The sequence below is a fragment of the Lutjanus erythropterus genome, chromosome 8 (assembly GCF_056507025.1).
Source record: "Lutjanus erythropterus isolate fLutEry1 chromosome 8, fLutEry1.hap2, whole genome shotgun sequence".
Lineage (NCBI taxonomy): Eukaryota > Metazoa > Chordata > Actinopteri > Lutjaniformes > Lutjanidae > Lutjanus > Lutjanus erythropterus.
Window position 1 is genome coordinate 27,411,679 of NC_139324.1, and position 13,733 is coordinate 27,425,411.

Genomic DNA, 13,733 nt, shown 5'->3' on the forward strand with positions numbered 1-13,733 from the left:
CAAAACATAACAATAAATGTGGCTTTTGTTTATCTTTACCAAATAATGTAACTTTATTTTAATCTTCATTGATCGTGACATTATGATTTTGGCACAAATATGTTTTTTTTAACAGTTGAAAACTGAACTGACTTCTGTTGTTCACCGGCATCATGTGATCTATATAGAACTAACTTCATTCAGACGTTCATGTTTACATGCGGAGAGGAAGCTACGCTAACGGCTCCGCTAGCTAAAATTAACGCTACGTTGTCACCTCAGTTGGCGTTAAAGGTTGTCAGCCATGGGCAAGTCATTCGCAAATTTCATGTGCAAGAAGGATTTTCATCCTGCTTCAAAGTCAAATATCAAAAAGGTGAGTGCTAACGTTAGCTACATTTACTGTTTGAGACTACAGGACAGCACATTAGCCTGTTAGCTACAAAGCTAGCAAGCTCTGTATTGCTCTGGCTAGCCCAGCTTGCTAACGTTACTTAGCCGGAGCTAACATGTTCGACTTTGATAATTACTTGATAAAACAAATGACTTTTGGGGAGACGTATTATTCTGTGCGAAACAGGAGTGTAGCTAAAACACAAGCTACTGTTCAGTTAGCTATTAGCTTATATAAGGTAGTTCAGTATTGAATAAAACTGTTAATCGATAGTCGATCTGAGCTAGTTAGCTAGCTAATCCAAAAGTTAACAGCTACAGTGTTTACTTTAGTTTTCTTTCGTTCACTTTGCTGTTGTGGTCTTTTGATGGACAGTTTTATATTCTGAGGAATACTTAGTTACAGAGTGTTTAATCTCAAATTGTTTAATCAAAGTCTTTATATGTCAAAGCAGAAGTTGCCCATATGCTGTGCTGAACAAAAATACTTTAAAAAAGTGTAAAGCACAATTCAGTTTTGGAGGAATGCGATTTCTTTTAAATGAAAAGTTTACTAAAGACAAGTCAGTTGTTTCATTTAACGTGGGCTATGTGATGTTAATTGTACTTTTCAGTGTTCTCCTTAGTTGTATGTTTTTATTGTTTAATTGTACACTACCAAGAGACTAGCTCTCAGCCACCACTGGTCCAATTTATTAACTGGAAATACTTAAATTGTTTATACATCTTATAACTTAGCCTTTCATCTAGGGATACATGATGAATATTGGGGTGATAAATTATCAGCCAATATTTGGCCTATCCAGCTGTAATGGTCTGTGTCTGTATTGATGTATATTAGCTGACAAATATCACCTATACATATATCTGATTTAACAGATTGTCAAAACATTTCATTTGATTTCTTAAGCAAACTGTCCTATAAAAGCTAAAGTATATAATGAAGGGATTTTTTATGAACTCCACTAGAAAAAAATAAGTGGGAGTCACAAATGTTTTTTTTTGTTGTTGTTGTAATTGTCATGTTGGATTTGGTTTGGTCAGAGCTATGCAATATTAAATCATCCATCTTTGCTCACTATATTGTAGCCTCTCTACTCTCAGTATGCATTAAGTATGGGTTAGTATGGGTTACGTGAAGAAAAGCACAAAATTTTAACATCTGAGAAGCTGGAACCAGTGAATGTTTGTGTGAAAACTGATGTAAATGTTAGTGTCCAATACCGATGCCAATATCTGTATCAGCCTCTGATACTATTTAAAATGCTGATATAAATATAACCTCAGCCAAGTCATGCAACAGTGATAGCAATTATATAACATCATGAACTGTTAATATTAGAAATATACTATTAAATGCAAAATGAAAATACATATGTTAATAATACAAAACATAGTGGCTGTGTGCTGTAATCATCCTTCTCTCTGTATCTCACAGGTATGGATCGCAGAACAGAAACTGACTTTCGAGAAGACCAAGCAAGAAGAACTAATGCAGGCCTATCTGAAAGAGCAGGAGACTTACAATAACAGGTTTGATAAATATAGCAGAACACTGGTACACAGTGAACGCTCCTACAGAACTGTTTTCTGAATAACAGATTTAGTTTTAAGCTAACTCTACATATTAAATAGCTTTTAGATTTAGATAACCATTAGACGTCATTGAACATTTTCTGAAAACCTCCTCCCACTCGATGTATTTTTACAGAAATGTTTTCAAGTTAAACTATTACTTTCTCACTTCTAGGTTGTTGATGGGGGATGATCGTGTTAAAAATGGGCTCAATTTCATGTACGAGGCTCCACCTGGAGCATCCAAAGGTAAACCATGACAGTCTTCTGAGCAGAATGATTGTGATACCTGCTGACTTTATATTTTACCAGTCTCAAACACAAGCAAATAATATTGGCAAATAACATTTAATGTTTTAATATTTATTCATGTGTTTTCTTCTTGATGATTGTTTTCTGCACTGAAGAGGAAAAGAAAGAGGTAAAATAACAAACCAACACATTTGCACAATAATTGTACACAGAGTTTTTATACACGTTATGCAGGTTCAGTTTGCTTTCCATTAGTTTCCATTCATTTAAAAAAGAAGGGATTACATGCTGAAGATCATGTGTCTAATTTTCAGGAGGGTGAAGAAGAGTACAAATTTGAGTGGCAGAAGGTGGCTCCTCGAGAGAAGTAAGTAGTTGTTTTTTTATACCCAGTGAACTTCTCTTGGTATATTGTCCAGTGCTTTTCCAGAATTTGCATCTTTTTAATCCTTAATTTTCTCCTTTAGGTATGCAAAGGATGACATGAATATTAGAGATCAGCCGTTTGGAATCCAGGTGTGTGATGTTTTTATATCTTTGGAAACGTATATATGTCTCACCAATCATTCCCAACCTTGGGCTTAAATCTAAGGAGGTCACAATTGATTAAAGTAATCAGAAACTGAGGGATGGGTGTTGTTTAAAAAAATTATGATACCAGTACTTGATGCTGCTTGGTACAAGGTTATTTCAGTCTCTGCGTTAAAAGTATTGAATGCTGATACCAAGCTCTAAAGAAACTAAAAAAAAACATGTTTGATAAACAAAATAATTTTATTTTTCACAGATTTGTGCAGATTTGTGTTTTCTTGTATAAATACTGAGTACTTAAATCTCCTCAGGTTCCTGAAATCCTTGAAATGAAACATAAAAGGAAAAGTTATTTGATTTGGTTGCAACACGTCCGCACTCAAACCATAATGTGTGACTAGGAGTTGCGGGTGGATAGCAGTTTGTTTTTAGGGGTCATAAACTAAAAAGATGGGGAACAATAAATAAATTAATTTTTAATGCCAAGTTTTCACAAATTAAACCAAGCACTTTAATGGAAAATAGTTTGTCTTATACTCCCAAAATTTAATCTGTGGCCATAATGAAATATCACATAATCAAAATTTTCAAAATGCTGTGGCCAAATGCTTTATATTGTCAATCAGCAGTTAAATAAAAGAAATAAACCACATTTTATGTTCATTTTTTTCCCCCACATTCAGTGTCACTACAGAAATTTTCTTGTAACTTTAGCGTTCACACCCTTTAAAATCTTACATCAGTAAATATTTAAGGGTGTCGCCCACACATTTAGCCTGAAAAAATGCACACTCTCAGTAGGGCTGGGACGATACACTTATCTACTGGTACAATACTATCATGATAATTTGATTAATTTGATTTGGTATGTATTGTGACTTTCCAAGTACTGCAGTTTGATGTTATGAGTTATTGAGATTTTTGTTTGCACAATCTGAAAAAGTTGAATCAAACACTTCTAGGGACTTTATGTCATGACTTATATTTCCAATGCAAATCACATGTCTGTCAGAGTTTTATTTCAGTAGCATCAATGCTATACTGCATTTAAAAGTGGCAAATAAAATACTTTCTAAAGTGAGGTGCTACATTTAGCTGTTTCTGCTCAGCAAGCTAGTGCCACGAGAAAATAAAAGGCCAGAACAAATACAGCCCCTGAAAACTGCACACAGCACAAATGGGTACCTATAGATTAATATATAGATATTAATTGAATTAATGAAAATACATGTACTTTTATGTATACTTTTTGAAGATAAGTGCTCCCGTACCACTTAGCCTGCAGTGCTACATGTTAGCTGTCACCTGTAGGCTACAGTAGTTGATGTTAGCTAAGTTCGCAGACTAAAATGGTTGCAAAAAGAGCAATTAATACACAGCATGCAAGTCCCTCTGTCGCCTTGGTCTCGATTCTTGAATGTTGTCCACAGTACTTCTTGGTTTCACGTGCAAATGCATCAACTTTATATACTCTATGTTCTCATTCACTCCACACTTTTTTCTGTATCTGCTTCTTCTGCTCTCTTTGTATTTTTCCCCTCTCTGCATAGTGTTAGAATGGGGCAGGACTTACTTGAAAATAGTATATTGTTCCACAAAATCTTGTAGCATCTACTGTTAATGTTTGTTCCTGTTTTTGGCACAAAAACAATCCGTATTTCTCTGGACTTATAAAGAACGCCACATTACTGTTAGAATTTCGCCATATTTTCACAGTGATGGTTACATTGTAAAGAGTGGCTTTGTTTAAATTATGATTCATACATTATCAAAAGTCAGAATAATCTCTGTTGTTAAATCCCAGGTGCGCAATGTGAGATGCATCAAATGTCACAAATGGGGCCATGTGAACACAGACAGAGAGTGTCCTCTCTACGGGCTGTCGGGTATCAATGCCAGCGCTGTGGCCTCGGAGGAGGCAGCAGGTAGACTCATACAATAATTGCTTGAAACAGACATCAGTTTAAACATCTTCCCTGCAGTTTTCTGTATGTCAATTTTATCAATGTAATTAAACATTCTTGTGTTTTATATATATGTAAACCAACCATAATGATTGTATATCATATTTTATTTGGATGCTATTGAGTTAAACAGAAGTAATTAACTGAAATAAGCACCAGCAGATGAGGACATGCTGACATTGTCATCTAAATATTTGAATTACTACAATAAGTATTACAACTGTAATTAATATTGACATATAGCTCCCAAAGTCATTTATATGTCTGGTAAACATGGCTTGTTATATTAGAAAAACTGAAGAATAATTGTATGATTGTGTGTGTTGCTCGATATTTTTGTCCAGTGGGTGAGCTTCAGTCTGTCAACCACTTTTGCAGCAGGTACACCTTCTGTATCCTTCCTCTCCGGTTTCAGCTGGAGCTCCCAGCCTTGAGCTGATTCTGACTTCTGCAATCAGCGAGTTGAGTTGTAAAGTAATAATGTTTACCCTGGGAGAGTCCAGTCAGTGCATGGTGGTGTTGATGGTGGAGTGCCGTAATGGTCCCCCTCCTGTGCCGGGAGAAAAAATGTAATTATTGTGTATTCTGATTCCCCTAACTGCTGCTTTGGCAGAGAATGATATTGTATGATTTGCTCAGCCGGAAGTGGAGTGAGTTGATTTGATGTCCCATTCTGTTAACAAAGCCGCCCCTGAAATTCCCACTGTGGAGATAGTGGTTGGCAATGGTTTGACATCAATGGGACTCTGAGGCTGTGATTTGTGCTAACAGGTCCGTCGATGCACCCCTCGGAGTTAATGGCGGAGATGCGAAACAGTGGGTTTGCCTTGAAAAAATGTGTCCTTGGTAGGAATGCTACTGTTTGTGATCCATCGCAGGTAATTGTCTGTCTCACACTCCCATCTTTGCACACATAGGATGATGTATATATACGAACACACACACCTTTAGAGAGAAAACACTAACTATATCTTTTGTATGTCCCTAGCATATATACATACTACAAACTACAGCCGCAAAGATTAGTTGATTATGAATCGACTATTAAATTAATTGCCAACTATTTTGATAACCAATTAATTGTTATGAGTAATTTTTTGAGTAAGAAAAAGTCAATTCTCTGATTTCAGCTTCTTAAATGTGAACGTTTTTTGGATTCTTTAGTTTTCCTGTGACAGTAAACTGAATATCTTTGGGTTGTGGACAAAGCAAAATATTTGAGGACGTCACTTCAGGCTTTGAGAAACAGTGATTCACATTTTTCAACATTTTCTCACATTTTATAGTCCAAACAACAAATAGATTGAGAAAATAATCAACATATTAATCGATTATGAAAGTAATCATTGATTGCAGCTGTTGTGCAAATGATCTACTTATTCAGGCAACTTAAGTCAAATGAACGGATTTAATTAAAAAATGTATATCATTGTTTAAAGGTGTTTCACTGATGTAATCGAATATAGGTTTGTTCAGATTTGCCTGATTTGATTTATCTGTAGAGCTGTAATGATTAGTTGATTAATTGATTAGCTGATCAAAAAAAAAAATAGCTGCCAACTATTTTGATAATCAACTAATTATTTAAGGCATTTCTAAAGCAAAAATGTCAAACATTTTCTGGTTTTGCTGCTTTTCTTTGTTGTTTATGTCAGTAAATAAAGAGTCTTTGGGTTTTGGACTGTTGTTCGGACAAAGGAGCAGTTTGAAGATGTCAGTCGAGACTCTGGGATATTGTGATGAGCATTTTTCACAATTTTATAGCCTAAACAATGAATTGATTAATCATGAAAATAATCTGCACATTAATTGATCTTGAAAATAGTCGTTGGTTGCAGCTCTGTTTATATGTTCGTTGTCATTTCAATTTCAATGCAGATTTTAATGTGCTGTGCACTTTTACAGGAATTTGTTGCCAGCGATGAGGAGGATGATCCAGAGGTGGAATTTCTGAAGTCATTAACGACCAAGCAGAAACAGAAACTCCTCAGGTAAAAATCTAAATCAAATCTTAAATCTCAAATCTACCAATCTTAATGTGTGAAAGATAGGGATGATAATGATAAATCAATGATAGATTAGTCGGTCATTAAGACTTTGATAAATCAAGTGATTTTAATCGATCTACTATCAAATAAAGATCTGAAGGATCTCTTAGTTTTATGCTCTATGTGTTTAACATGCGGGCCTTACGTCTTTCATAGGCTGTGTAATGCTATCAGAGAATATGCGATATGTTGCTGTGGAAATAATAAAGCCTTTGTTGGGGAGGGAAAAAAAAGATCATTAATGTTACCAATGATCGATAAAGGAAAGTACTTAGAATTTGCAATCCTACTGAAAGCTTAAAGGAGCAGACATGATTATTGAGCCCAAATATTTTTAAATGTATTTATTTTTTTTTTATAATTTTTAAACATTGTTTGAATAATTATAAGCCTCATTGTGCTGAGGGGAAATCTTGATAAATGATCTGATGAGTTAGTGATGTTTAATTTATTTTGATTTAACAAAAAAACTCATTTGTAACCTAGAATGTACAGTTGGGGGTAGAGTTTTTTTTTTTCAGATTGGTACATTGCTTTGCATTTTGATGAAGTGTTTCACATTTCTTTTAAAAATCCGTTCCTTACACTTTGCTGTGATTCATAGACTTTAGTATGCCAATACAGTGTTGGAGAATGTTAATTGAATGTGTTCTTGTTTTACAGAAAACTTGACCGCCTGGAAAAGAAGAAGGCCAAGAAGAAGAAGAGCAAAAAACAGAAGAAGAAAAGCAAAAGAAAACACAAGAAGAAGCATGAGAGTAGTGACAGCTCGAGTGACTCCTCCAGCAGCAGCAGCAGCAGTGATAGTGATAGTGGCTCGGATTCAGACGACCATGGCAAGTTCAAGAGCCCAAAGAGAAAGAAGAACAAGAAAAAAGATTCCTGTCGGGATAACAGCTCGAGGAGCGAGGAGCGAGTCAAGAGTCAGAAAAAGGCCTCCTCTCATAGGAGCAGGTCACCGAGCCCTCACACTACCAGACAGAAGCGGCCTGAAGAGGAGTCCGGAGATTACAGACAAACAAGGACAGAGAGGGGAAGGAGCAGGAGTCGACATCGCAGCCCGGCGGAGATAAAGATCAAGCTGGAGGGAGGTCAAGAGAGGAAGAGACACAACAGCAGGGACAGGCAGAGACCTAGCAGCTCCAAGTCTGGCTTGGACAGAAGTAGGAGCCGCGAGACAGGCAGGGAGGACAGAGGTAAAGACAGGCGTCACAGTGGAGATGGTGAGAGGAACAGAAGCAGCACAGATGGAAGGAGAGGCAGAACAGCAGATGGGAGGAGCAGAAGCAGGGAAAGGAGGAAGGAGAGGGGAAGAAGTAGGAGCAGGGAGAGAAGAGAGAGAAGCCAAGATGGAGCAAAAAGAAAGCGCTGACTGTTTTTTTTTTTCTCCTCTTACAATATTGGACAAAATGTGACCATGTTTTTGACTGTCATGTAGTATTAGTAATAATCCCAGTGTCCCTCTATTTAAAACTGAAGATATTGTGCGCCGGTCTCTTTTTCCTCCAGTAGAGGGAAGCAGTGGACAGAAAATATCTGGCTGCAGCAGCTCATTGCTCTCTTGTGTTGTCTTGTACTGTATGAAAGGGTCTAAATTAATTGATTACCATTAGAAGCAATTTGCAGCTGTGATCCGTTGATGGGAAAATGTTGGACTCATTTTAATGGTCAGTTGGCCACAAGAAAGACTGTTTCTGTTGCTGCAGTTTTTTTCTTTTTAAAAAAAATCATAGTTCATTATTGTGTCCTTTTGGAAATATCGACATTGTACGCTGTAATGCTTGGACGGCTGTTGATTCCTGTAAAAATGGGGACTATTATTTCTGATTAAATTTTTTAATCAGCTAAATATGATGCTTTTTGTTTGCACTGGATGAAGAAAATGTCAGCATCAAAAATCATATGAAAATTGAGATTTGAATTGATTTCTCTAAGTGTATTCCCACTAAAATACAAAATTATCTTGAAAGACATAATATGCAACATTTTCAAAAAAAACAAAAAAAGAAAAAAAGAAAAGTAAATAAATAAAATAAAAAACCAAAAGGCTCATGTAAACAGAATCCCTTTCAACCATTACGTATGGTCCACTGGAAGTGTGTGGTGGTGTCTATCTGCAGACTCTGCCTGCATTTTCATATTTTCATTATTAATTTTATATTGTCATTATTTTGCCGTGCCAGGGAAGCTTAACTAACTCAAAACATCGGTATTTAACGTCCTGGGAATGAGACAGAACAATCAACTATCTTTCTGGTGCGTTTAAAATCAACTCGGACAAATTCTACTGAGTCTACCTTTAATTTCCACTTTTAAGCCCCTGATGAGCAAATTAATCCACTTGAGCACATGATAATCTCTTTTATTTATTCATTTTTTAAAATTATGTTTCTACATTTTTTAGGCCATTTTCCCTGAATGACATGACACAATGTGTCCATGATAAAGCTGTGAAATGCGCCCTGCAGGGTTTTTTGCGGCCGTCAAACAAAACAAATATGATTTCTGTCCAAATATCCAGCATATGAATGAGGCCGTAGAAACGGAATAAAAGCAAGCAGTGAGCGCAGATAACGCTGCACTTTGTTATTTTTTATTAGCCTTTTATTAATTCTGATTTTCTTTCTTTTTTTTGATACGGGAAAACTGTGCAGAATTTTAATAGTTATATTTTCAGCCTTAATTTTTTGGCTCCAAATTACACATTTTATTTGACACGTTCAGTCTCCAAAAACTCGAAAAACCTTTTTGATCTAAATAAAAATAAATTGTCAACAATTAAATTTCATCTCAAAAACACATTTGTAGCAATTGCTAAATGTGTCGTCTGAAAGCTTAAATTTTGACACTTTTCCCTTAAGTGTTGCTTCTAGTTTTATATTTAGATGAAATTCAAATTGCAGATCTAATTTGCTAGTTTTCACTATCTGGCCGTTTCCTTGAAGCCGCTGTTGCACAAAAGGAAATGAAAATAATTTCCCTCTATTGCCTTCTGGTCAATTTAACATCCTCTTGAAAAAAAAAAAGAAGAGCGGGTGTCTGGATGAGATGCTTTTCCCTGACGTATTCCCAGTCCTGGACTCACGCTGTAATTATTCCCCGGCTTTTTCTTTGAGAGTCGGACGCTGCACTGGGTAAGCACAAAGAAGTCAGAGAGCATCCTTGAACCCTTTCAATACGGGCCCACTGATATTCAAATAACATGCAGACACCATTTGACTGCGCTGTGCAAAAGAGCATTTCAGATTCAACATTTGCATGTGACTCTTTGGCCTTTTCTTTTTCTAAAGTTTAAAAAACTGTTCCCATAACATCTATGTGGTTTCTGGCAAAGAGAAAGAAGAAGCCATATCCTCATTCTCGGTCCATCGATTGGTATGCAAATGAAAGCAGTTAATTTGGACAATTAGAATAAATATTCAGGGACCTTTGTCATCAAACCCCCTTGGAAACCCCCCGATAAAGTGAAACTGAACAAAAGATGTCTCGGAGATTAATTAGATATTTGATAAGACACGAATCCCTAATCGCAAATACAAGACACATGGGGCTACGATGTGCTCCAAGTCATAATTAATACCATTTAACAAGATTTTCATTTGGGCATGAAATGTTTTTTCCGGGGCATTAAACATTGATTTATTCCATAGGGGAAATAGTGAAAGTCACGGTTTTATAGGTGATTTTAAGAAAAATAGCCTATGAACAGCACTCACGCTTTAAGATAAATTCCTAAATTAAATAAAACGATTTTTCAAATTACAACCTGCCACAAATAATTAAACAAAAAATATAAAATCTACATCACACAATTACAGCCTTTTTTAAGATGTTTTAATTACGATAAAATGAAAGTCTTATACGTGTGACTTTATACAGGTAAACATTTATATATAGATATTTTTTTAGCAAAGAAATAAAATGGTTAACCAAAGTTGAAAAAGCTTGTGTACATACATATCCACAAAGTGCGTCGAAAGTAAACTCCCTGATTTCCAGGATACCAACACGAATAAAACAATCATAGCCGAACATTTACATGAAAATAACACATAGTTTAGTCGTCAATATACAAGATGGGACTCACATTGTCCAACCAAAGTTCAACAGGTTTCGCGCACCTTTTATAGCAAACATCCATTTCATTTTTCAAGTTGCCCCTAAAAATCTCCCAAAGGCCTACAGTAAATCACTCTTGTCTTTTTCTTTAGATGGATTTACGAATGAAATACTCGCTACGCCTGTGGAGAATATATTTTTTTAGACTTTGCAATCGCTTCTTGAAATATTTTCTCCTTTTATTGTCTGTCAGATAAGACCCGTTTTCAATGCTGTGCAGGAATCTGGTTTGATTTTGGGCTGAAGAAGAAGAAGAAGAAGAAGAAGAAGAAGAAGCCTCATTAGGGCTCGTCGTGAGGAGACGGATCCTTAACAGCGATTCTTGGATTAACACCCTCCAAAATAAGTTCGGGGGACTCGGACCTCGGGGTCTCCAGGTTACTGGTGTCGGTGTCACTGTCGCTGCCCTTTTTGCCTCCTCCACCGGCCGTGTGCGTTTTGATGTGCTTGCTCAAATGGTCACTCCGCATAAAGCGCTTGTTACACACCGGACAGGCGAACCTTTTCTCGCCGGTGTGGGTGCGCAGGTGTCTTTGCAGCTCGTCGGACCGAGTGAACCTTTTGCCACAGAAAAGCCAGTTGCAGACAAAAGGCCGCTCGCCGGTGTGCCACCTCAAATGCGCTTTGAGGTGAGACGTCTTTCCGTACACTTTACCGCAGCCGGGAATGTGGCAGCTGTGGAGTCCCTTCCTCCGCAGGCTGGCCCCGGCGGGTCCCAGCCGCTCGGCCTCCTGGCAGTTCGGACAGTCACATGTTGCTCTGCCGGAGTACCGCCGGGACGACCTGGAGGAGCTACTTATTCCTGAACTGCCCCCAGAAATCATGGCGTTGGCGGCGGAAGCGTCTGTGTAGGTGGGGATGACGGTTTTGAAGCCGTCCTGCGTTAACAGGTGCTGGCTGGTGGACAGCAGGTGGGACGCGGAGGGGCTGATCCCCGTGGAGCTGAACGCGGAGTGGGTCAGCGAGGAGAAGTCCGGGTTGTAGCCGCTCAGCTGCGAGTGAATGGCTTGAGGCGTCCCGGAGTGCAGTGAGGTCTGGAGGGTGCTGGCGGGGTTCTGGACGTCGAGCCACGAGCCGGGGTTAGTGTGGACGTCCCACCACGAGGACGCACCGTTGGCAACATCGCCAGAGATTGTGGAGTGGAAACCAGACTTGTACCACGACTCGTACGGGTGCGCCATCCCCACCCGCGGGTACAGAGTCTCTGCTGATGTGTGGACTTTGGAGATAAACGCCGACTGTCCGGACTCTTGGGATGTGACGCTCGCAGAGTTGGAGAACAGACCGCTGTACTCTGTGGAAAACGCAGACGAGGTCGGGGAGGTGGAGGCTAAGCAAAAGGCGCTGTTGCCCGCGGTGCCACTGGTCGGTGTTAGTCCTGTCGACGCGCGGCTGGTTGCTACTGTGAAACCGGGCAGACTGGATCCCAAGTTGCAGCTGGAGGAGGACCTTTTCCACGGATGAAATCCACCCTTTGAGAAAGCGCTGGAGTCAGGTAAAGTTGTGAGAGGACTGGTGTTGCCGATTTTGTTGCAAGTTGCAGCCAGCATAGCTAGAGGTGTAGTTCCAAACCGTGGCTCTTCCTGGAAAACACACACAGAAGTTGGACTTAAAAAAACGGCCAAAAACAAATATTGGTGAAAGATTTTCGTTTTACAGGGACAACATCAAATCACAACTAACCAAGACTTCAGCAAATAAATTAAAACAGCGGTAGTTATTAATTAAAAGTATGATTTGAGCTGATGTTTGGAGAGATGCGTGCTTTAACGTTAATGAAACAACGCACAAGTAGCCTCGTAATGATTTTTACATAAACTTTCTCAGATTATTAACTGCGTCAGAGATCTGCAAATAAAAATACTAAAAACAAAGTTTGATCAGCTCTGCTTTGATCTGGATGCTTTGTCGGCTTTCAATTCTTTATCTGTAATAATAAATAACTGTCGAAACACACAAACTCGAGGTAAACAACACAGTAATAAACCAAACTCAAGAGCAGGCGTGCTTATGAGATCTGGAGACACTTTTTTGTCGCAGAGTAAAGCACACTACAACAACTTTACGCACAACTTTTACGCGTAAATCCAAAGTGAGACTCACCCCAAGTATAGACGTAGCCATATCCAGGGTCTGTGCTGTGGTGAGAGTGTTCGCGGTCTCAGTGCTGTATATACGGCTCCAAATTGACTCAGCCTCACACCGTGTTTGACTCGGGTCACACGGTTTCTTTCTTGGCTCGCAGCTCCAACACTACCTAGTTGTAGAGAGCGTGTTCTTTGAAGTACAGCTGGCGAGAACGCGCAGCCAATCTAATGCCCGCATTCGTGGCCGGGGATGAAGTCAGCCAATGAGAGAGCCGACCGCAGACAGAAACACCAAAAACCCCGCCGTCAATCATGTGCTGTGCAGCCTGCTCCGACTGTCACACAAGACACGATTTGGTAGTTTTTTTTTTAATGCATACAGTTATTTTTATGTATTCTCACACGGAGGCTCAATGTCTCCTTTCATTGCAGAATTGAGTTGACACGTCAGTTCTCCGAGAGGTAAGCTTTTCGCTCATTTTATTAAAGCGTTTGTGACTCTGTGTACTTCTGATTTTCAGTATCCAGATGATGCGCAACACGTCATTGAGAAATAGTTGCTATTTAAGCACATAGTGTCCTGAACAACGTGAGAGACGCTGTTGTAGCTGATGGCTTTATTAAAACTGTGTGTAGACAGGGCATGCTGATGTGTGTGATGCATGGAGGGGATACAATTATGTCAAATATGCTCTATCCTAATTTTTAAAGTGTTGGATTTCATATCGGACGATCTCAGATGGTTAAAGTTTAGAGAAGAAGTCCAGGCCTGACCGCACGGACTC

The 13,733-nt window shown here is 38.6% G+C and overlaps 2 protein-coding genes across 2 annotated transcripts; one reads left to right on the top strand and one right to left on the bottom strand.

The window, feature by feature from the left end:
* Window positions 1-177: 177 nt before the first annotated feature.
* On the top strand, window positions 178-8,591 carry cirsr (corepressor of RBPJ and splicing regulator). Its single transcript, XM_084725126.1, has 10 exons — window positions 178-355; window positions 1,811-1,905; window positions 2,123-2,196; window positions 2,355-2,368; window positions 2,514-2,566; window positions 2,667-2,715; window positions 4,535-4,655; window positions 5,466-5,572; window positions 6,600-6,685; window positions 7,406-8,591. The coding sequence occupies exons 1-10, from the start codon at window positions 284-286 to the stop codon at window positions 8,112-8,114; spliced, it is 1,380 nt and encodes a 459-aa protein (XP_084581252.1). The 5' UTR covers window positions 178-283; the 3' UTR covers window positions 8,115-8,591.
* Window positions 8,592-10,559: 1,968 nt separating this feature from the next.
* sp9 (sp9 transcription factor) lies at window positions 10,560-13,324 on the bottom strand. Its single transcript, XM_084725131.1, has 2 exons — window positions 12,965-13,324; window positions 10,560-12,444 (listed from the first exon to the last, which is right to left on the bottom strand). Exons 1-2 carry the CDS (start codon window positions 12,983-12,985, stop codon window positions 11,143-11,145), a joined length of 1,323 nt encoding a protein of 440 aa, XP_084581257.1. The 5' UTR covers window positions 12,986-13,324; the 3' UTR covers window positions 10,560-11,142.
* Between the last annotated feature and the right edge of the window lie 409 nt (window positions 13,325-13,733).

What these genes read in the sequence shown, in the direction of transcription:
- cirsr (XM_084725126.1), top strand. Translation starts at nt 284, where the DNA reads ATGGGCAAGTCATTCGCAAATTTCATGTGCAAGAAGGATTTTCATCCT. An exon ending in GGCCTCGGAGGAGGCAGCAG is followed by an intron (nt 4,656 to 5,465) that starts GTAGACTCATAC and finishes TTGTGCTAACAG; the next exon opens with GTCCGTCGATGCACCCCTCG. An exon ending in CTGTTTGTGATCCATCGCAG is followed by an intron (nt 5,573 to 6,599) that starts GTAATTGTCTGT and finishes GCACTTTTACAG; the next exon opens with GAATTTGTTGCCAGCGATGA.
- sp9 (XM_084725131.1), bottom strand. Translation starts at nt 12,985, where the DNA reads ATGGCTACGTCTATACTTGGG. An exon ending in TGGCTACGTCTATACTTGGG is followed by an intron (nt 12,445 to 12,964) that starts GTGAGTCTCACT and finishes TGTGTTTTCCAG; the next exon opens with GAAGAGCCACGGTTTGGAAC.